Source organism: Mastomys coucha, unplaced genomic scaffold (assembly GCF_008632895.1).
Source record: "Mastomys coucha isolate ucsf_1 unplaced genomic scaffold, UCSF_Mcou_1 pScaffold16, whole genome shotgun sequence".
In the NCBI taxonomy this organism is placed as follows: Eukaryota; Metazoa; Chordata; class Mammalia; order Rodentia; family Muridae; genus Mastomys; species Mastomys coucha.
In genome coordinates, this window is record NW_022196898.1 from 40,841,838 (window position 1) to 40,866,493 (window position 24,656).

A 24,656-nucleotide genomic window follows, 5' to 3' on the forward strand; every position below is an offset into this window, starting at 1 on the left:
AAAAAAAAAAAAAAAAAAAAAAAAAAAAAAAAAAAACAAAGAAACCTCTATTTCAAATCAAAGATATTACCATATATCTTTGTAAAAATTGAAATATTTCATCATGATATGTCTGTAAAAATTGAAATATTTTATCATGATATTTCAATACATGCAGATAGAGTGTATTCACCTTTATCCTCTGCATTCAACATTCAAGAGCAGACATACCATACCCATGTTAGAAGACTTGCTTATGCCCCCTAACATGCCTTTCTTAAAATATTATCTTTATTAATTCTGTGGGAATTTCGTAAAGTGCATTTCTATAGTATTTGCTCAGATGTTTACAAGCAATTGTCCTTATTCACCCACTGTGCCTTTTTTTCTCTTGCCATCCAACTTCATGTTCTTTTCTATTTGCATCTCCATGTTCCAATCAATCCCAGTTTGTGTATTCCTAATACTCCAGAGAGTGGGGTCTATACTGGTGTGTGGGCAACATACCAAGCATCGCATCATTGAAGAAAACTGATACTCCTTCTCCCAGAAGTTATCAACAGTCAATTGTTTGTCAGATAGTGGTGAAATGCCATGCTTCCCTTCTCTTCCATGCTGAGTTTTGGTCTAGTTTGAGCTTTCACATGACTTATGCACATGGTCTCAATAAATATGAGATCAAATGTTTATGGTCTGTTTGAGTGAAGAAATCAGTTTCTACCTCTTGCTTTTACAAACATTCTGCAATCCTTTCCACCAAAGTAAGGTGAAGCATACACGTTTCTTATCCTCTGCACCATGGATCAGTTGTGGGTCTTTTTGCTAATAATTTTCTGTAGGTAGAATCTTCTCTGATGAGTAATGAGAGATGTATTGATATGAGTATAGCAATGTCATGAGGGATTTTTGTGTTGATTTGTCAATTATGAGAATAATAGCATTTGGAATATCACCCAGGGTGGATATCCTATCTAGCTACAGATTCTCCAACTTTTACTGTACCAGCAATGAACTTTGTTTCATGCAAAAGAATCTTAAATCAAAACAGAAAGTGGGTAGTTCTTCCCATGCATTTGTGCTACATTCATACCGGTGTTCATACCCTGTCAAGCCAGTCATTGGTGTAGCATTCAGGGTCTAGATCTTTGTGAGATTTTGATGATGTTTTTCTCTCCTTCAGCAGTGTACATAACACCTTCCAGTATCATAAAGGCTGGCCAGAGGGATAGTGTCCAAATGAGGGCTTCCTAGATTTCTCCATGTTCTCTGACTTAAGCATGCTATAACTAGAGAAATAGGGTCTTACTAAGAATTTCTAGAAGGTTTAGTGCAATGATATATGACATACTAAAGAACCTGTATATGTACACACGTAAGTGTTCTATGGCTCAAGCCTTGAAGGCTATCATGGAGAAAGTGTGCTGTGTGTCCTTGTGCATATGTGGCAGCTGTTTCTTCATGGAGCTTGTGTGGAAAAACCTTAACTTTAGTGCCTCAGCCTGGATAGAGACTCAAGATCCTCTGACTCAACATTGAAGACTACAACCGGATTGCCAAGACAAGATTACAGGCAATAGTCTGGAAGATAGTAAGATCCATCTATGGGACCCACTGACTAACTAAAAAGGGTTCAGCTATTAATAATACTGAGGTTTGTATTTCCTAGTATATAATGTCTTGTTGTAGTACTACACCCCATTTCATTTGTAAGGTAATTTCATTAAACCATTTTATATAATTATACATTTTAGTAACCTTTCAAAATAATAGATTTCTAGAGGGCTTTTTAGAAAGACCTTCAGTGTTAACCATCCCTCTCCATATGCCCTGATGTACTCTGCCCTCCCAACACCTACCACAATGTAATTCTTCATTTTCAATTATTACCCTTCCATCCTTTATACCCTTCTGAGTGCGCTACATTCATAAGAGGAAACATGGGTGTACCTGGCTCTGAATTATGGACAGTAAAGTCAGGATGAGTCTACTGGCATCTCAGTTCAGTAGGTAATTGTGCAATTTGTCATGGCAGAAGCCAGTCATTTTCCTAGGAGTGTCCTTTATGTGCTATATGTAAATATGGAGAGGAGTAAGTCTACTACTAACCTGGACTGGTGGTATGGGTACAGTCTTTATGAGCCATCTACTGATGGTTCATTTGTCAACATCTGCCTTCAGGTTGTGAACTGTGATGACTCTTTCCCTTTAGGGACATGGACAGTGGCATTCTTGGCTGAACCCTTCCTTACTGTTAAAAGCATTGACAGTCATAGGAAGCTGACATGCTTCCCTTAGGTTGACTCAGTGCCCATCTGCCTCTCAGCGTGAAGCTGGGAGGAGTTAAAGGATTTTTCATCCTCTCTTTCTACTCTTTCTCTTCCAGATATAAACCAACTTCCCAGGATGAAATGGAATTTCTTTCTCCCTTCCTTCCTTCCTTCTTTCCTTCCTTCCTTCCTTCCTTCTTTCATTCCTTCCTTCCTTTCTCTCTCTTTTTCTTTCCTTTTTTCTCTCTTTCCTCCATTCCTTCCTTCCTTCCCTTCTTTCTTCCTTCCTTCCTTCCTTTCTTTCTCTCTCTCTTTCCTTTTTTCTCTCTCTCCTCCCTTCCTTCCTTCCTTTCTTTCTCCCTTTCTTCTTTCCTCCCTTCCTCCTTTCTTTCTTTCAACACTTTTGTTGTCCCAATTAGCAGGTTCTAGATCCTTGAATTTTCTGGGTTTTGGTTTATTCTTTAGTCAAATTCCTTGGTCATCCCAAGTAATAATAATGGCATTAGTTATCATCATCACTGAGATTCCTCAGTGTTTTAAAATTTAAGCTTCAGACTTCCTGTCTTATAGATGACATTTTATCCAAGCCCCTTTGCTCTACCCTGTAGAACAAATACATTTCTTAGTGAAATATGAAGAAAAGGAAAGAAATCCAAGGATAATGAAACAAAACGTTGACATGGAAGGAAAAGTCAGGAAGATCTGAGGAAGTTTGGAACTGATGGGTTGTTCTAATATTTCATACACTAGAGGTTCCCTCTTTGTGGAGAAACCTTGGGTAATATTTCTCAGATCCAGAGAGTTCCTAACAAAAGGAGCAGTGCAAGGAGCCTTTTCACCCTCTTGTGTGCACATGCCCTAAGTGCCAAGACTTCTGTTTTCCAAAAGTGTTAAATAGTCAATCAAGAATTACAAAAACACCAAAATTTGTATTATGTCTTATTATGTCAGATTTTATACAGCAATAATTCAATAATAAACCTTAGAAAATGAGGAAGTAATATTTATGTAGGTACATGGCAAAATAAAATTGAAGACTAAGGTGGACTCTCTCTCTGTTAGTGTTGTGAGTGTACATGTGCCTGGGCCTGTGTTTGTGCATGTGCGTGTATGTGTTTGTGTTTGTGTTTTCATGTGTGTGTGTGTGTGTGTGTGTGTGTGTGTGTGAGAGAGAGAGAGAGAGAGAGAGAGAGAGAGAGAGAGAGAGGAAGAGAGAGAGAGAGACAGAGACAGAGACTGAGACTGAGACAGAAATTGAGACAGATAGAAACAAACAGAGAAAGAGAGAGATACAGAGAGATATGCTTATGTCTGCACTATTCAAAGGATTCAGGTAGTATGCCTTTTGGAAGTTCTGAGATAAAATTTAGTTGCTGTGCACCACAAGGAATCTCCACATAGGTGAATGACTGTGAGTCTTCATGCTAAGCAAGAAAACGCTTAGGACAGGTGGAATTTAGTTCCTTACTGTCATGATAATGCAGTCTGTGGTCATCTTTGGGGTGAGTCCAAATATATACCCCAAATATGTCATTTGATATGACAGTCCTAAAGATGGTCAAGAGAAGACCCAAGGGGCCATCAGCCTCCTCTCTGAAGGATATATATTATTTCCTAAGATTAACAGAAAATATCAAACCAGGGTAGGATCTGTCTCTGGGAACAGAGTTATCAAAGGTGATGTTAAAATCACACCTATGTTCCCCTTTAATTCTGATCTTTCAGTTCATAGGCAATTTACACATAAAAGACAGGAGTGTAAATGGGCCAATCAACCATAGAGTACCAATGAGTTGAAATAGAACAAAGAGGACACAAGTTGGAACAGAAAGAAAATAATATTGTCTTTAATAACTAAAAAGAACTTAAGACAACCAGTGAGATCAGACTGAATCTGAAGACAGGAGGGCTTATTGAGTTACAGCATTCAACAAAGATGATGTCCAGGAACACGATATTTTCTATTCTGTAGAATCCCAGTCAAGTTAGTCATTCATGGATTTGCATTTTGGTTGGGAAATTCTTGGACCTGCCTTCTATCAGTCACTTCTGCTTCAACTGGGCTGGACAGCCAGTCTTATAAAAAGATCCTTGGATCATTGACTGCAGACTCCTGGTATTCAAGTTCTAGACTACTTCAGAGAACCTGGTGAGTGTTGTTTCTTGATTTGGTCTGTCTTTGTGGTCTTCCTATGTGCTGTAGTAAGTTTTGAGGAAGTAAGTATTGTGAGATCGTTTCGATTGTGGGATGGATGGTTCTACCTAGTAGTCAGAAATTTAGCAATGGATCCAATAGTCGACTGTGACAAGTGGCTTTTCCTATCATTTGGCAGGTAGTTGAACATAGTACATTTATCTTTTGTATGCACCTTTTGGTGTTCTTTGAAGTGTCATAGATCATATGTAGGTATTGGAACCTGAGATTTTCCTGAGCTGTCCTTTACTAACACAAATCCAGACAATCTGCTGTCATGATATAGATAATGAGGGGGGCAGGAATTAGTTTTGAGATTTCTCAGGGCACCAGAGTTTGACTGCCTGTCTTGAAAGTGTTTCTTTGTGTAAACAGCATTATTTGTTACATTGGAACAAAATACTTTCTCCTGAAAAAAGGCATGATTCAAATGAGGATTTTCCAAGGCTACATGCAACAGATTACTGTCAAGAAAGAAAAAGGCAGAGGCTCCTAAAACAGGAGTTGAGGAATCATGTTAATGCCCAGAGAGAGAAATGAACCTCATTTTCCATGTCTCCATTAATCTTATTAGGGATCACCGCTGAACACTTTCATGTAATGTTTTTCAGATCCTGATACTCCAGCACTATGTCTTACCAACAGCAGCAGTGCAAGCAGCCTTGCCAGCTTCCTCCTGTGTGCCCAACTCCCAAGTGTCCTGAGCCTTGTCCTCCAAAGTGCCCTGAGCCTTGTCCCCCTCCTGTGTGCCCAATCCCAAAGTGCCCAGAGCCCTGTCCTCCTCCAAAGTGCCCAGAGCCTTGTCCTCCGCCAAAGTGCCCTGAGCCTTGTTTTGAGCCATGTCCCCCTCCCTCATACCAGCAGAAATGCCCTCCTGTACAACCTCCTCCACCATGCCAGCAGAAGTGCCCACCCGAGAGCAAGTGAATGCCTCAGCATTCATCAAGACCAAGAGAAGAGAAGGAACTTCATCTCACATACCTCCATAGTAACACTTGCATCTTCCCTTCAGAGGCTGTCACGGATGTAGAAGAATTTTCTCCATGAAGCACCTCCTTATAAATAGCAATGATTACCTCTGATAGAGAAGGCATTTACTTGAGATGATAAGCCTGCTGCTGTAAAGGGGCTGCTGAGAATGATCTTTTTTCCATGGTTAAGTAGGCCATTTTCAAATCTCTCTCTTACTTGGGCAAGCTAGTTGTCACTGTTTTTTCATTTCCTGAATAAAGTACTAACTTGCTGAAAGTATTCTTGTTTATTTTATGCTTAGTCCAGTATGGCTGTGAAAGAGGAGATATCATACAGCTCTTGCTCCTGAAGCTGATCTGCTGTCTTTACTACTTTACTTTTAATATATCTTTCCAGAGAATATATTTCTCCCATTATTCAGAGCTAATCATGCCATAATAAATGAAACAAATGCAGTTCTCAGGAATGAGGGATGGAAGTGGTCATGAGGCTGTGTAGGACAAGCAACAGGTCTTCTGCTTGGCCTTTTGAACCACAAGAAGGATCTAGACAACATAGCCACAAAGGCCATAAAAGCCTACATAGTCCTTTGTAGAAATAATTCACTGCTAGATTGACCTTGAATTTGGAATCATGAGGAGACACATGTACCTTCTAGTCCAATGACTGCTGTATTAATTAGCCAGGGTCAACCTGGGGACATCAAGGATAGAAAGTTAAAGTGTTCTCAGGAAGAAAAAGGTATGGATGGAAAAAATAGAAATTTATATATGATTTAGAAACAAATAGTATTAAAAAGAGATGATATGAGACTATGGCGTTGCTAAGATGAGGAGACAAATATTAGAGAAGTAAAAGATGATATAGATACTCTCCTCCCATTGATGACCAACTTGGCCATCCTCTGCTATACTCATGCTGCTGTAGCCATGAGTCCCCCCATGTGTTCTCTTTGGTTGGAGTTTAGTCCCTGGGAGCTCTGAGGGTATGAGTTAGTTCATATTGTTGTTCATGCTAAGGGGCTGCAAACCCTTCAGCTCCTTGGGTCTTTTCTCTAACTCCTTCATTGGGGAGCCTGTACTCAGTCCAATGGTTTGCTGTGAGCCTCTACTTCTGTATTAATCATATACTGTCAGAGCCTCTCAGGAGACAGCTATCTCAGACTCCTGTCATCCAGCACTTGTTGGCATCCACAATAGTGTCTAGATTTGATGATTGGAGGAGAGGACCTTGGTCCTGTGAAGGTTCTATGCCCCAGTGTAGGGGAATTCCAGGGCCAGGAAGTGGGACAGGGTGGGGTAGTGAGCAGGGGGAGGGGGGAAGGAACAGGGGATTGTTTTAGTTTTTGTTTTTTTTTATTTTTATTTTTTTTTCTTATTTTACTTTATTTTATTTTTATTTTTACTTTTCTTTTGGAGAGGAATCTGGGAAAGGAGATATTGTAAATAAAGAAAACATCTAATAATAATAATAATAAAGATGATATAAAAACACATAAAAAGTTAGGTTTGTTTTTGGGTTTTTTGGTTTTTTGGTTTTTTGGTTTTTTGGTTTTTTTTTTTTTTTTAGTTATTTGAAGAATTGGAGATGATAATGCCTGGAAAGATATTAATTAAAGAGAGCTAACCACTTTACTTATATATAATTTTAAACCTTTGTAAGGAGTCATTTTAATTTAAGTAGTTTGTCATCTTTCTGTTCTTACACAAAAACAGTTATTAAAGATTGCTGTCTGTTCTACCAGGTAAGCCCGAGAGCTGTGCCCAGCTATTCATGAATAACAGGGTTGTGTAAATCCTTTGTGCTTTTGTTTTGTGTTTAGTTTCTGCTCTAAGGAAACAAAGGTTGGGACTATTGATCTGGGATTCAAAAATTTAAGAATTTTTGATGATTATTAACAATGATCAAGCTTGCTGTTTGATTGGTTGTTCAGTTTCTGGGAGACCTCAAGGGTCCAGGTTAATTGACTTTGTCAGCCTTCCTGTGCAGCCCCTGTCCTCTTTCAGTCTCTCAATCCTTCTCTCTACTCTTCCTGAAGACTCCCTGAGCTCTATTTAATGGGTGTGAGTCTCGGCATCTCTTTCCACTGGCTGCTGGATGAAGCCTCTCAGAGGACAGTTATGCTAGGTTTCTGTCTGCAAGTACAGCAGAGTATCATTAATAATATCAGGGGTTAGTTCTTGCCCATGGGATGGGGGTGGTACTAATTCTTACACTGGTATAATAATCTTCTGGTGTGGGTTTGGTTTTAATTTCTCTAGCAGCTAAAGATGTTGAATATTTTCTTGTTGTAGTTACAAAAATTTGTAATCATGTTGAAAGCTTGTCTTTGGTAATAATCGAATTAATATATGCCATTTGATTTGTAAAATCCTAGGTATAATATTAGTATGAAGTATTAGTTTTAGAATCCGCTGCTCCACACAGTTTATACTACTGTCACTATCATCCCTACTTCCATTGGCAGTATCATCATATCATCATCATCACAACCACCACCACCACGACCACCCATCACCAATACCACCATCATTATCATACACACTGAATTGCAAGGCTTCACATCATCCACCACTGTCTATCCAATATTTTGTCATCCTCACTATTATATTCCCAGAAATAGCACCATATTAATGTTCATCAACAATTCCATGCCCATCACCAACAGGGGTACTAACATCATCATAAATCCAAATAAATGCAGTAATGTAGGGAAAGTGATTCCCCTATATTAGCCAAGCAATGTAAGCCCTGTATTTTTTTTCCTAGCCTTTAATCCCCCTCCCAAATAGTCTTTGGGTGTAGGAGGTAAGAAGGTACAGAATCAATGACATGGGTTCAGGGAGTCTGATCAGAAGCAGAAGCAGACTCATTTATTTTTTTTGTTGTTGTTGTTGTTTTATTAGATGTTTTCTTTATTTACAATATCTCCTTTCCCAGGTTGCCCTCCAAAAGAAAAAAAGAAACTAAAACAATCCCCTGTTCCCTCTCACCTCCCCCTGCTCACCACCCCACCCTCTCCCACTTCCTGGGCCTGGCATTCCCCCACACTGGGGCATAGAACCTTCACAGGGCCAAGGACCTCTCCTTCCATTGATGACTAACTTGGCCATCCTCTGCTGTACACATGCTGCTGGAGCCATGAGTCCCCCCATGTAAACTCTTTGGTTGGAGTTTTAGTCCCTGGGAGCTCTGAGGGTACTAGTTACTTCATATTGTTGTTCGTCCTAAGGGGCTGCAGACCCTTGAGTCCTTTCTCTAGCTCCTTCATTGGGGACCCTGTACTCAGTCCAGTGGATGGCTGTGAGCCTCTACTTCTGTATTAGTCGGGTACTGTCAGAACCTCTCCAGAGACAGCTATATCAGACTCCTGTCAGCCAGCACTTACTAATATCTACAATAGTGTCTGGATTTGATGATTGAATATGGGAAGGATTCCCAGGTAGGGCAGTCTCTGGATTGTCCTTCCTTCAGTCTTTGCTCCATAGTTTGTCTCTGAAAATCCTTCTATGGGAATTTTGTTCCACCTTTTAGGAAAGAACAAAGTATCCACATTTTTGTCTTTCTTCTTCTTGAGTTTCTTGTGGTTTGTAGATTGTACTTTGTGTATTCTGATTCTCTAGGCTAATATCCACTTATCAGAGAATGCATACACTTATCAGAGAATGCATACTCTATCAGAGAATGTGTGTTCTTTTTTGATTGGGTTATCTCACTCAGGATGATAGTCTCCAGATCCATCCATTTCCCCCAAGAATTTCATAAATTCATTGTTTTTAATAGCTGAGTAGTACTCCATTGTGTAGATGTGCCACATTTTCTGTATCCATTCCTCTGTTGAGGGACATCTGAGTTGTTTCCAGTTTCTGGAGACTCCAGAGAAACAAATAACCCAATTAAAAAATGGAGTACAGAGCTAAACAAAGAATTCTCAACTGACGAATACCGAATGGTTGAGAAGCACCTAAAGAAATGTTCAACATCCTTAGTCTCCAAGGAAATGCAAATCAAAATAACCCTGAGATTCCACTTCATACCAGTCAGAATGGCTAGAATAGAAAACTCAGGTGACAGCAGATGCTGACAAGGTTGTGGAGAAAGGGGAACACTTCTTCATTGCTGGTGGGATTGCAAGCTGGTACAACCTTGGAAACCTGGAAATCAGTTTGGCGGTTCCTCTGGAAATTGGACATAGTACTACCAGAGGACCCAATTAGACCACTCCTGGGCATATACCCAGAAGATGCTCCAACATGTAATAAGGTCACATGCTCCAGTATGTTCATAGCAGCATTGTTTATAATAGCCAGAAACTGGAGACTCATTTATTGTTATAGTGGAGAGTGCTCTTATATCCTCTGCCCTTGTCCTCTCAATCCCTAGTAGCTGCTTGACTTGCACAGCTGGCACCAACAGATTGGCTGTCCTGGTCACAAGCTCTGTCTTTATTTGTTTCTGCGTGTCAGGCAGATTCTGGGTTTAGTGAATGTCAAAGTGCCTGCTGTATGTGTGTGGGCCATTGCTGACACTAGTCAGAACATGCTGACTCACTCTTTCTACACTGGATAGAATATCCTGTTGCTTGTTTTTATTTTTTGCATCTGTTAGTGTAGAATCTTGATTGTTTTTAGGGACTTTTCTTGGTAGCATGCATAATATCATAATAAAGTATGAAATTAAATGAAGAAATGAGAAAACATTCAAAATTCATCTCCATGCTTGTCCTTTGAGTCATGCAAAACCTTAGAAAAACAGGATAAACTATATTCAGGTTGAGCACAGCACCATTTGACTGAAAATTAAGAAACTCAAATATTTAGTGCAATGATAGATGACAGCTACATTGACATTTGTGTGGGTATTCAAGTATGTGTGCATGTATGTTCTCATGCCATGAAGGTTCATATTTGAAGAAAATGTGCTGTGTGTCCTTGTCCACCTGTGATAGCTCTTCATGGAGCTTATCTAGAAGGAACTTAATCTTAGTGTCTCAGCCTGGAAATAGACTCATGCTACTCTGACTTGGGTGCCAGAGCTGTGAAAATTAGTAGCCTCTGTTTTAAAACCAATGTCATTAGCATATATAATTGTAAAAGGTGAAGCATTTCATCACATTTCAATATGCATAGAGTGCATTCATCCTCATCCATTGCATTTAACATATGAGAGTAAACACATCATACTTGTCTTTGGAGACTGGCTTATGTCATTTAACAAGATACCTTTATTAAAGTATTATCTTTGTTAATTCTTTTAGAATTTTATACAATGAGTTTTGATGGTAGTCACTCAGGTGCCTATAAACAACGGTCCGTATTTACCCACTGTGCATTTGCTTTTCTTCCCACCCAACTTTGTGTTCTTTTCTATATGCTTGTCCCTTTTCTATCAATCCCAGTTTGTGTAGTCCAACCATTGTAGATAGTAGGACCTACTCTGTATGGTCAACATACCAAGGATAACATCATTGAAGAACACTGACTCTTCCTCTCCCAGAAGCTATCAACCACCGATAGCTCCTCAGCTAGTGGTGAAATTTCATACTTCCTTTCTCTCCCATGCTGAGTTGTTCTCTGGCTTGAGCTTTCACATGACTTATGTGCAGTGTCTCAATAGTTATGAGTTCAATTATTTAATGGCCTGGTTGAGTGAAAAAACGTTTCTACCTCTTGCTTTCAGAATATTTCTTCCCACTCTTCCATTAGCATTATGTTAAACACACACAAGTTTCTTATTCTCTGAACCATGGATCAGGTGAGGGTCTCTGTGCTAATAATCTACTGAAAGTAAAAGCTTCTCTGATCAGAAATGAGATATATATTTATATGATTATAGAAGTGTCACAAGGGATTTTTGTATTGATTTGTCCATTATGAGAATAGTGGTGTTGATTGAATTATCCCAAAGGAGGGCTATATCCTCCCTTGCTACAGATTCTCTCTCCTTTATGGGTGGCATGCATGTACTTCATTTCATGGGGAAGAATCTTACTCAAATCCAAGTAGAAAGTCATTGATTCCACCCAGGCATTTGTGCTGCATTCATAAGAGTGGGCACATTGTGTCAAGCCACTCGTTGTACCCTCAGCGTAGAGATTTGGGTGAGACTTGGTGATTATTTTTCTCTCTCTCAGCAGTGTGCATAGCATCTTCCAGAACCATGAGGGCTGTCGAGAAGGGATGTAGTATCTAGATGAGTATCTACTAGGTCTCTACATGTTCTCTGACTTAAGCATGTGGTTTTTACAGCAACAGGGTCTTACCATGTTGTTCTAGAGGATAGACAAGATTACAGGCAAGTCAAGATTCCTGCAAGAGAGTAAGATCAGTCTATGGACCCCACTGGCTAACTAAAAAGAGATAATTTATTATTTGTATTCAGGTTTGTATTTTCTAGTACATAGTGACTACTTATGGTAGTGTCCCTCCTATTGTCCCTGCTCCACTTGTAATGTAACTTCATTAAACCATTTATATATGTATATCTTTTAGTAAGCTTTTAGCATAGTATATTTCTGCAGAACTTTTTAATCAAGAACTTTAATGTTGATCATCCCTCTGTATATGCCCTGATGTATTCTGCCCTCCCATCTCCTATAACAATGTAATTCGTCCTTTTCCATCATTTCCCCTTCACCCTTTCTTTATGCACTTCTGAGTGGGCTACATTCAGAAGAAGAAACTTGGGTGTAATGGTCTCTGTGTTACTCTCAATTCACAACAACTCAGTACGAAGTTTTGTAATTTGTCATGGCAGAAGCCAGATATTTTCCTAGGATGATGTATGTATGTAACATGTTGTATGTAAATATGGAGAGGAGTAAGTCTCCTGCTCACCTGGCCAGGTGGTATGTGTACAGCCTTTATGAGCCATCTACTGTTGGTGCATTTGTCACCATCTGCCCTCAGGTTATGAACTGTGATGACTCTTTCCCTTTAGGGACATGGACAGTGGCATTCTTGGTTGAACCCTTCCTTACTGTCAAAAGCATTGACAGCCACAGGAAGCTGACATGCTTCCCTTAGGTTGACTCAGTGCCCATCTGCCTCTCAGAGTGAAGCTGGGAGGAGTTAAAGGCCTTTTTATCTTCCTCTTTCTACTCTTTCTCTTCCAGATATAAACCAGCTTTCCAGGACCAAATAGTACTTCCTCATCCCTCCATTCCTTCTTCCCTCCCCCCTCCCTCCCTCCCTTCTTCCCTCCCTCCCTTCCTTCCTTCCTTTTTTCCTTCCTCCCTTTCTTCCCCCTTTCTCTTTTTTCCTTTCTTTCTTTCTTTCTTTTTTTTCTCTACCCTCTCTCTCTTTCTCTTTTTCTTACTTTCTTTTTTCTTCTTTAAACACCTTTGTTGTCCCAATTAGCAGGTTCCAGATCCTTGAATTTTTGGGTTTTGGTTTATACTAATTAACTTCTTAGGTATTTCAGCTTATCTCAACCCCATTGGGTCCAAGGAACCTCTTGCTTTCCTGGCATTTGGGACTTACTGGTGGCTAACCCCAGTTCCCCAATCACCACTGCTACACACTTCTGTTCAAATTCCTGACCCTCTGTATATCATCCCCTGCTCAGAAAAAGGAGGGAGAACCTGTAGAGACCATAACCAGAGGTTAGACAAAGGCCCTGGTTGGAGAATGGGGCCATCCACCCATCTCCAAATTTTTAACCCAGAATTGTTCCCGTCTAAAGGAAATACAAGGACAAAGTGTGGAGGAGAGACTGAAGAAAAGGCCACCCAGAGACTGCCCCACATGGGGATCCATCCCATATATAGACACCAAACCCAGATACTATTGTAGATACCAAAAGTGCTTGCTGACAGAAGCCTGATATAGCAGTTTGCTGAGAGGATGGGCTTGTTGACATCAATGGGAGGAGAGGCCCTTGGTGTTGTGAAGGGTGGGTGTCCCAGTGTAGGAGAATGCCAGGGTAATAAGGTGGGAGTAGGTAGGTGGGTGGGGGAAGACCCTTATAGAAACAGTGGGAGGGGAGATGAGATAGGGGGTTTGTGGTGGGGAAACCCTGAAAGGGGATAACATTTGAAATGTAAATAAATAAAATATCCAATTATAAAAAAACTTCCTGGGACATTCCAAGTGGTAATACTGACAGCAGTTACTGTCATCACTGAGATTTCTGAGTGTTTTAAAATTTAAACTTCAGATTGCCTGTTTTAAAGATGCTATTTTCTCCAAGCACTATAGCTTTGTCACTTTGAACAAAGACATTTTCTCATTGAAGAAAAGGGAAGATTTCCTAGACTAATGAAACAAAATGTTGAAATAAAAGGAAAACTCAGGAACTACTGAGGTAGAATTGGAATTGATGACTAGCTCTGATATTCCATTTTTTTTATTCTTTCTTTGTGGGGATCACTTGTTGGAGAAGTGTCACATATTTTCTTTCACATCCTGGGACTGCAGCACTGTTTTTACCAATAACAGTTCCCTTCAACTTGCCAGCCTCCTCCTGTGTACCTACCCTTACAGTGTCAGAGCCTTGTTCTCTCCCAAACTTGCCAGCCTCCTCCTGTGTACCTACCCTTACAGTGTCAGAGCCTTGTTCTCTCCCAAACAGTTATAATGTCAACCAAAAATTAAGTCATAAAATTTTAAATCATTCTCTCAGTTTTATGTAACCAAGATTTATTAATAAATATTAGAAGTCCAGGACATGTTATAGGTAGCTACATGGAAGAATAAAATGTAAGATTTATGCTTTTTCTGTCTGTCTGTGTGTGTGTGTGTGTGTGTGTGTGTGTGTGTGTGTGTGTGTGTGTGTGTGTGTGTGTGTATGTGTGTACTGTGTCTTATAGAAGTTCAGGGATAAACATTGGTTGCTGTGTACCCCAAGGAATCTCAACAGCTCTTCACTTAATGAACTATGAGTGGCTATGAGTCTTCATGCTAATCAAGAACATACTTATGATAGGTGCAATTTTAGTTCATGCACTGTCATGATAATCAGTCTTGCAGTTGTAATCAAGATGAGTCCAAATATGTACTGCTAATGTGTCATTTGATAGGACATTCCTGAAGAGGGTCAGGATAGGGCCCAAGGCTGTGAGCCTCCCCTTGGAAGGACACATATTATTTTTTATTGTTCACAAAAAGGAATCAAACCCAGGCAGGAGATATGATCTATCTTTGCAACAAGGTTGTGGAAGATGATGCTGAAACAACACCCATGGTCCCCTTTAACTCTCTTCTTTCAGACCATAGGTAAGTACCTAGAAAGCAGGAGTGTAAATGGGCAAATGCACAACAGAATGGCAATGAGTTGAAATAGAACAACCAGGACACGATTTGCAATAGAGAAAAAATATGTCTTTAATCAAGAAAGAAAACTAAGACAATCAGTAAGAAAAAGTTACACTTTCTGCATCAGATCTTACTGAAACCATAAAAGGGGGATTGCCTGGTGAGTCACAGCACTGAATCAGTGATGTCCAGGAACAGGGTATTTCAAATTCTGCAGATTTCTGGATAAGCCAGTTGGGCATGGATTTGCATTTGGTTGGGAAATTCTTGGACCTGCCCACTATTAAACACTTCTATTTCCACTGGGTTGGGAAGCCAGTTCTATTAAGTTCTATAAAGAGGTCCTTGGCTGCATCACTTTGTACTCAAGTCCTGCTCTACTTTGGAGAAATTGGTAAATGTTATTTCTTGAGTTGGTCTGTCTTTATGGCCTTCTTATTTGCTGTAGTAATTTTGAGGGAGCAAGTATCCTGAGTCTAGTTTTGATCATGAGATGAATTGTACCTATATAACAGTCAGAAATTTAGCAATGGATAAATGACTTTTCATTAGGTAGGTGGTTAAACAGTAAATTTCTCTTTCATACACATTTATGGTGGTCTTTAAAAAGCCATATACCTTAGCAGGTATTAGAACCTGGGATTTTCCTCAGAGGTACTTTACTGTCCCATCCCAGACAACCTGCCAGGGTGATACAGTTAATGAGGTGGAGGGCATGAATTGGTTTCCAGTTTGTTCAGGGCACCAGAACTTGAGACTGCCTTTCTTGAAGGTGTTTCTGGGTGAAAAGAGACTTATTTGTTTTATTAGAATAAAATAGTTTATCCTGAATAAAGTAATGACACAACGCAGGATTTCTCAAGATAACTGCAACATATTGCTGACAGGAAAATGAAAAACCACGATGTTTTAAAACAGGAGTAGAGGAATAATTTTCACACAAGGAGAGAAAAATGGACCAGAAGTTCCAAGTCTCCATATACTTCTTTATTGATCACCCTTGAATACTTTCATGTACTTTCTTTCAGATCCTGAGATTCCAGTACAATGTCTTATCAACAGCAGCAGTGCAAGCAGCCTTGCCAGCCTCCTCCTGTGTACCCACCCCAGAAGTGCCCTGAGCCTTGCCCTCCTCCAAAGTGCCCTGAGCCTTGCCCTCCTCCAAAATGCCCAGAGTCCTGTCCTCCACCAAAGTGTCCAGAGCCTTTTCCTCCCCCAAAGTGCCCTGAGGCATGTCCCCCTAAGTCATGCCAGTAGCAATGTCCCCCTGTGCAACCTTCTCCTCCATGCCAGCAGAAGTGCCCACCCAAGAGCAATTGGGGGTTTCAGCAGTCCTCAAAACCAAGAGAAGAGAATGGAATCCATCTTACATAACTCCATATTAACACTTCAATCTTCCATTTAAGCCTGTTATGGATGCAAAAGAATCTTCTCCACTCTTTATGCACCTCGTGGGTCTTAAGACACAGGCATTTCTATGAGACTATTTGCATGCTGTTATGAAGAGACTGTTGAAAATGGCACTTCTTCAGGGCCAGTATCACAGATGCTCCAAGGGAAGATCAGCAGATGTTGTCTCAGTGCCCTCAAAGTATGTTTTCCAAATCTGATTGTCACTGGTGTTCTATTTCCTGAATAAAGTACAATTTTATTAATGATATTCATGTGTTTTTCTAAAACTCACATTATTGCCTTCATAATACATGTTTCTTTGTTTTTATCCTTTAATCCACAAGTCAATTGCATTTTGACTTTGGGATCATAACAATAATTTTTAATAACATAATTTTGGAACATAATAATGAATACTTAGTGTTTGATTGCTTATATATTTCATTATATATAACTATAATCTCTCTTTTAGGATATGCTCTCTTAAGAAGATAATGTGATGTTCAGCCATACTTGTACAACTTGGATCATATTTCCACCTACACCCAATGTGTTTGGTCGCACTAGTTCCATTAATTTACCCTAATAGTTACACATGTACATTAATGTACCTTTGGTAATTTATTCTGAATTTATATTTAAGACAAACATACTCACCCTCTATTTAGAATGTCCATATTTATTTTAGCATGATGATACTCAGTTGTATCAGTTGCATGAATACAGCATAATGTTATCCTTTATGGCAGAGTATTACTCTGGTGCACATATCTGTAATATTTTCTCAATTCAGCCATCCATTGATAAGCACCTATTCTAATTAGATGACTTGTATGTTATATGCAGTAAAAAGGGACATACAGATATCTTTAAGGTATGCTCTATTTGTCCTCTTTGTATACAAACACAAGTGTTGTCATTCAATCTTATGTTAGTTCTGTTTTTATTGTTGTTTTTCAGGAGGAAAGAAAATAGTCATTTTCATACTAATCTACTATCTTGTGGATAGTGTTTTTTGAGTTCTTTTTCTCTATGTCCTTGATAGGACTTGGATATTATTTTAACTCTACTCATTTATACCTTGGAGCAATGGGATTCAAAGTTGTTGGCTCTGTATTTTTCCTAAATCTAGGGATGCTATGTTTATTTTTAATGTTAGACATTGAAACTCTTAAATATATCAATGACTTGTCTTTGCAAAAAAATACCATCATTTTTCCTATACATGTGAGTCAAAGGTCAGAAATCTCAGAACGAGGACTTAGAGGAAGTCACCTCAGTGGAGATTTTAAGCCAAAATTTATCATGAAGTACCATTAGTGTGTCATTACTTACCTGGGAATTCAAAAGCTAATTTTAGGACTATGTCTTCTTATATTTCACTTCTTCCCTAGATGAATCTCATGTTTATTAATGGACCCTCTGTTTTTAACAATGGTCATGTTTTATGATTGATTGCTCTCCCAACTAGTTTGTCTCTAGATTTGGAGTCACAAAGCAAAAGTCTTTCCACACTAGCTCAAATTCCTATCCAGCCTTCAGTTGTCAAGTGACCCCTTGGAATATGAACTTTAAAAAAAAAAAAGAAAAGAAAAGAAAAGAAAACAGGGTTTCTCTGTATAGCCCTGGATGTCCTAGAACTCACTCTGTAGAACAGGCGGGCCTTGAACTCAGAAACCCACCTGCCTCTGCCTCCCAAGTCCTGGGATTAAATGTGTGCACCACCACTGCCCAACTGGAATAAGACCTTTAACTCCTATATGTCAACTTTACTTTCTCCCTAGGGTGAATATAGCAAAGTTATCCTAGCTATTGAATGTTCACTATAATGGCTGAAGTATGATTAAATCCAAGAAAATATGATTGTGTCACCAACCTACCCAGTGCCATCATCACTGGGAGTTCTTGTCCTTGAGAGAAGTTGCTATCCAGCTAGGCTATGAAATACAGAATTTGTGAACCTTTGACAAACTTTCATGTCCCAATAGTTTACTTCCTCTTATGAGACAATGGGGTTGTTAATAAATTTCTACTTCTGGGAAAATGGAGAACAATTTTTTTCTTATTAAAACTAAAACTGTTAAGTACCATATCATTCATATATATATATATATATATATATATATTCATATATATATATTCATATATATATATTATATATGTCTGTATATATACATATGTCTGTATATATATATGTGTGTATATATATGTATATATACATATATATATATATAAATTTTAGTGTATACTTATATATACCTAAAATTCTAGAAAACCCAATTAAAGAAGGCCCAGGAAAGAATGTGCTATCCGAAGAAGGACACAGTACAAACTGCATGGTTTTTATTTGTTTGTTTGTTTGTTTGTTTGTTTTTTTGAACTAGGATCTCATGTAATTTCTTGTCTTCCTGACTTCATATTTCAAGTGCTGAATGTCAGGCTTACTCCACTCTGGATTCTTTATGCAGTACTGGGGATGAATCCCATGCTTTGTGCATTTGCAGCAACAAATACATAGATATATCTCAAGTGCATAGGTTTCCTTCTCATTATGAATATTCAAAATGTAAAAACTAAGAACATAAATATTGACAGATATGTATCCCCGAAATCTCAACCAAACTTTTCTTTCTCTTGCCATGGGACTAATTAGTAAAATTCTGTCTGTAATATAATTTGAAATTTGAGATGGTGTTAATTCCAGCATTTATTTATTTTATTGGTCATATTTTTTTATATATCTTGGGTTTTTTGTCTTTCCATATGAGCTTAAGATCAGCTTTTCTATTTTTGTGAAGAGTTTTGTTGGAATTTTGATATGTATTGAACTGAATATGTCAATTGCTTTTGGTAAGATGGTCATTTTTCAAATCAGTTCAAAAAATGAACCATATTGCTTCACAAAAATGGGATGTGTTTCCATTTTCTGATGTCTTTATTGCCTGAAACTTTTAATTAAACAAGTGTTTTTCACTTGCTCGGTTAGAGTCATTACAAGATAATTGTGAGGCTATTATGAAAGATACTGTTTCATGGATTTTTTTTCTCAATATCGTTGTCATTCTTATATAGAAAGGCTTCTGAGTTTTGTGTGTTAATCTTGTGTCCTTCTACTTTGCTGAATGAATTTATCTACAGTAGAAGTTTCCTGGTAGAACCTTTTATGCTTTAATATATGATTTTCTATATTAGATTATAGATTTTATAGACTATTAGAGTAGAGGGTATTAGAAAAGAAGGATACTCACCCAAATTTTCTTTCTATTCTCAAAATATATATTGAGCTATAATTTTCTTTTTTGTTGAGTCTTTAAGTGGTTTGTGGTATGCAATAGTGACTTCATTAAAATATTTAGAAATGTTCCCTTGGTTTCCATTTTGTGGAATAATTTGAGGAAGATTTGTTTTAATTACTTTTTAAAAGTCTTATAAAATTTTGGCTGAATTGATCTGTCCCTGAGATTTCTATATTCAAGATATTTTTAATTACTAATTCTACTTTACTATCAGTTTTGGTCTGTTCACATTGTTTATTTCATTGTGATTTAACTTTGGTAGGTCATGTATATAAAAAAATTAATCCCAATGTTTTAGGTTTCCTAGCTTTGTAGAATATTGATTTTTAAAAATATGTCTGCATAATTCTCTGTGTTTTCTCAGTGTCTGTTCTAATATTGTAATAGTTCTATATCTCTGTTTTATCCCTAATCTTAATAATTTTGACTCTCTCTTTCCCCCCTCTCTCTCTTTCTCTCTCTCTCTCTCTTCATTAGTCATTCTTGTTAAATTTGTCAAAGGATCGATTTGCATTCCTCTACATGCTAACTGTCAGTTGAACCAGGAACATTTGTTGATAATGCTGTCTTTTTTCTACTACATGGTTTTAGCTCCTTTGTCAAAGATCAAGTGACCATAGGTGTGTGGGTTCATTTTTGGGTCTTCAGTTCTATAATATTGACCCACCTGCCTGTCACTGTACCAATACCAGGCAGTTTTTATCACAATTGCTCTGTAGTACAGGTTGAGATCAGGGATGGTGATTCCACCAGAAGTTCTTTTATTGTTGAGAATAGTTTTCCTTATTCTAAGTTTTTTTGTTATTCCAGATGAATTTGCAAATTGCTCTTTCTAACTCTGTGAAGAATTGAGTTGGAATTTTGATGGGATTGTTTTGAATTTGTAGACAGAATTTTCAATAAATGGTGCTGGCACAATTGGCAGTTAGCATGTAGAAGAATGCAAATCAAGTCCATGTGGATCAAGAACCTCCGCATAAACCCAGATACATTGAAACTAATAGAAAAGAGAGGAAGAGCATCGAGCAGGTGGGCACAGGGTAAAATTTCCTGAAGAGAATACCGATAGCTTATGCTCTAAGATCAAGAATTGAGAAATGGGACCTCATAAAATTGCAAAGCTTCTGTAAAGCAAAGGACACTGCCAATAGGACAAAATGGCAACCAACAGATTGGAAAAAAGATCTTTACCAATCCTATATCTGGTATAGGACTAATACCAAATATATACAAAGAACTCAAGAAGTTAGACTCCAGAGAACCAAATAGCCTCATTAAAAATGGGGTACAGAGCCAAACAAAGAATTCTCAAGTGAGGAATACTGAATAGCTAAGAAGCACATAAAGAAATGTTCAACATCCTTAGTCTCCAAAGAAATGCAAATCAAAACAACCCTGAGATTCTACCTTACACCAGTCAGAATGGCTAAGATCAAAAACTCAGGTGACAGCAGATGCTGGCATGGTTGTAGAGAAAGAGGAACACTCCTTCGTTGCTTGTGGAATTGCAAGCTGGTACAACCACTTTGGAAATCAGTTTGGCAGTTCCTCAGAAAATTAAACCCAGTTTCTGAGGACCCAGAAATATCATTCCTGGGCATATACCCAGAAGATGCTCTAACATGCATGTTCATAGCACTATGTTCATAGAAGCCTTGTTTATAATAGCCAGAAGCTGGAAAGAACCCAGATGTCCCTCAACAGAGGAATGGATAAAGAAACTGTGGTAAATTTACACAATGGAGTACTACTCAGCTATTAAAAACAATGAATTTATGAAATTCTTGGACAGATGGATAGAACTGGAAGATATCATCCTGAGTGAGGCAATCCAATCTCAAAAGAACACACATGGTATACCCTCACTGATAAGTTGCTGTTAGCCCAGAAGCTCAGAACACCCAAGATCCAATCCACAAACCACATGAAATTCAAGAAGAAGGAATACCAAAGTGTGGATACTTCGATCCTTAGAATGGGGGGAATAAAGTACCTAGGGAAAGAGTTACATAGAAAAAGTGTGAGGCAGAGACTGAAGGAATGACAGTCCAGAGATTGCCCCTTTTGGAAATCCTTCCCATATTCAATCATCAAATCCAGACACTATTGTGGATGCCAGCAAGTGCTGGCTGACCGGAGCCTGAGATAGCTGTCTCCTGGGGGGCTCTGACAGTACCAGACTAATACAGAAGTAGAGGCTCACAGCCATTCATTGGACTGAGTACAGGGTCCCCAATGAAGGATCTAGAGAAAGGACCAAGGAACTAAAGGGGGTTTGTAGCCCTGTAGGAGAAACAACAATATGAACTAACCAGTACCCTCACAGCTCCCAGGGACTAAACCACCAACCAAAGAGTACACATGGTGGGACTCATGGCTATAGCTGCATATGTAGCAGAGGATGGCCTAGTAGATCATCAATGGGAGGCAAAGCCCTTGGTCCTGTGAAGCCTCTATGCCCTAGTGTATGAGAATATCAGGGCCAGGAAACAGGAGAGAGTGGTTGGTAAGCAGAGGGAGGATAGAAATAGAGGGTTTTCGGAGGGGAAACCAGGAAAGGGGAGAACACTTGAAATGTAAATAAAGAAAATATCTAATAAAATTCTTTCAAAGGATCAACCTTTCTTTCTTTGATACCTTGTATCATTTTATGTTCATATTTCACCTATTTCATCCCTGAGTTTGATTCTATTTTCTATTATCTATTCTTGGTATGATATATGTTTTAAATATTTTGAGTTATTAGTATGAGATTTTCCCATTTTTTTAAAATATGGGTATTTAATGCTGTGAACATTACCCTTTTCTTGTATACCATAAGTTTTGGTATGTTATGGTTTCAAAGTTTCTTTTTCTTTCTCTCTTTCTTTCTCGACACAATTTTCATTTAGTATGGAACTGTTTAGCTTCCATGAGTTTATGCTTCCTTCAATTTCTATTGTTGACATTCAATTTTAATATGTTCCATTATAAGTGACTTGGTCTTTTCCCCTTACAGATTTTAATATTTTACTTTGAGTTGGTTAGAATATTTCCCATGCCTTTTACCTGAGTTTCTTTTCCATCCTACATATCTAATTTTGTAAGTTTTGTTTTTATAGTATCTGAAATTTAATGCCTAATTTGTGTGAAGCATTTTTTTAAATTTAACATTTTCTTTCACTGAATTCTCTAATTCTTCTATCTAGACTTCAAGACTCAAAATTATCTCTTCTACTTCATTCAATCTATTGGTAAGACTTTTTATTTCTATGACATTTCTTTGACTTTCCTAGTTATTCATTGTTTTATTTCAGTTTGTGTTTTATTCTGTTAAATTCTAGTTATTATATTGAAATTTTCTCCTTTTATTTAACTGCCTGTTTTCATTATGTTCACTGTGGCATTTATTCATATCTTATCTTGACTATGTTCATAATTGTTGTTTTAAATTCTTATCCCTATCTTGTAGCTAAATTAATTTTCATATAATAATACTAGTGCTGGTTTTCAGAAGGGGCACGTTGTTTTGGTGGTGTTTGTGTTTTTGTGTTGGGATTGAGACATACATTATACTGTTTGTAATATTTCTGGCTGTTGTGCCTGGTTACTCCTGGGTGTTTGCTTATTTGGTTGTTGTCACTCCAATCTCACCAGTTATAGACAAGCAGATGCCTGATTCTCAGTCTTAAAGCCACTCTGAGTTTTAAGGTTCAAGTCTCTAGCTGGAACTCCAATTTCAGTTCTAAGAAATTTTCTGTTGGTACTGTGGGCCAGGTGAGTGCAAAAATGGCCAGTAAGGAAGGGCACTGCCTCTGGAGATCTTTTTAATGAGACTTAGTGTTCAGTTCCACAAAAGGCAGATATAGGGATGGCTTCAGTCTAGTCACTGATGATGGTGAATCCCAAGGTAAGGGCGGTGCCTGGAAGAAGGCTGGAGGTATGCAACTACTACCTGACTAGAGGTTCTTCAGAGAAACCAGAATGGAAGAGGAGGATATGGAGAAATAGGTATGCAAATTGGGGCCCAACCAAATATAGTGACTATGTGGACCCTGATATAGCACAGTTCTGTGGTTGAAAGGAAGTCACAAAGTAATAGAGATGGGATGGAAAGAATAGTTAAGTAAACTAGTGAGGAACTAGGGTGACTTTGGGACTTCAATTCAAATATCTGCTAAGTCATCAAGAAACAGAGATTGTTGGGAGGAATGGTTGGTGAGGCCAATAAGAAAGAATGAGAAGCACTGTAGTTCTGTATCTGGAGTGACAACTGTGTTCCACAGGGATAGAGATAAGCTAAAAATGACCAAGATGGACAACATGGAAAGGTTTAAGACTAACCAAGAGAAACCAACTTGGAGGAAGGGAAAGACAGCACAGGTGTCTTACTTGGGTCCCAGTCATGTGAAATTGCTGTAGAGTCCCTAGTACAGAGAAATTCTGCAATCTGCAAGGAGTCACAATGGAATGGAAGTGGTTTGGGAAGGACTACTGAGGAGGACAAGGAATAAGTATGGTAGATGGTGGTTAGAGCATCAACTGTTGGCTGAGGTCCAATGGATGTAAATAGGCTGGACACATTCCTGGTTTCTGTTATTACATTAGGCTGTAAATTCATTTGAAGATTTGAAGCTGGGAACTAGAAAGTAGAAAGGACATTTTGACTGTTTTTCTGGGTCTAGGGTACTGCATTCAATGTAATATTTGCTAGTTCTACCCATTTATCTTTAGCTTTCATTGTTTTATTTTTTATAGTAGAATGTTACTTTATTGTATAGTACATTTTCATTATCCATGCATTAGTTGAGGTACATGCAGGTTGTTCATTCCCTAGATATTGCAAGCAGAGTAGCAACAAACACAGCCGAGCAAATATCCTTGCAGTAGGATTTTGAGTCCCTGGGTCATATGCCAAGGAGTAATAGAGCTGGGTCACATGGCAGATTTATGTTCAGAATTTTTAGATTTCTCCTCACTGATTTCCAAAGTGGCTGGAGCAGTTTTCAATCCCACCAACGGTGAAAGGGAATTCCTCTTTCCACACATCTTTACCAAAAATTGTATTTCAGTCATATTGTCGACTTTGTCATTCTGACTGGGCTAAGATGAAATCTAAAAGTTGTTTTAATTTGCGAAGGCTTTCTACGAGACAAAAGAATCCTCCATTTGAGTTATAGCTTAAAGCAGTTGTATAAATTCCCAAAACAGATAGACTTTTGCTGTTTTACTTGGTGGCCTCCAAGAAGGTGAAGCTCCTATTGTTGAGGGCACCATGTACTTTAGACACCAGACTCAGAGGATTCAAGATGGATATAACTCA

General features: G+C 38.4%; 2 protein-coding genes across 2 annotated transcripts; both read left to right on the top strand.

The window, feature by feature from the left end:
- The first annotated feature begins 5,070 nt into the window (after nucleotides 1-5,070).
- Nucleotides 5,071-5,367, top strand: LOC116094142 (small proline-rich protein 2H-like). Its single transcript, XM_031376083.1, has one exon. It carries the CDS (start codon nucleotides 5,071-5,073, stop codon nucleotides 5,365-5,367), a length of 297 nt encoding a protein of 98 aa, XP_031231943.1.
- A 10,346-nt stretch (nucleotides 5,368-15,713) lies between these two features.
- On the top strand, nucleotides 15,714-15,923 carry LOC116094144 (small proline-rich protein 2H-like). The gene has a single exon (XM_031376084.1). The coding sequence runs from the start codon at nucleotides 15,714-15,716 to the stop codon at nucleotides 15,921-15,923; it is 210 nt and encodes a 69-aa protein (XP_031231944.1).
- The last annotated feature ends 8,733 nt before the right edge of the window (nucleotides 15,924-24,656 follow it).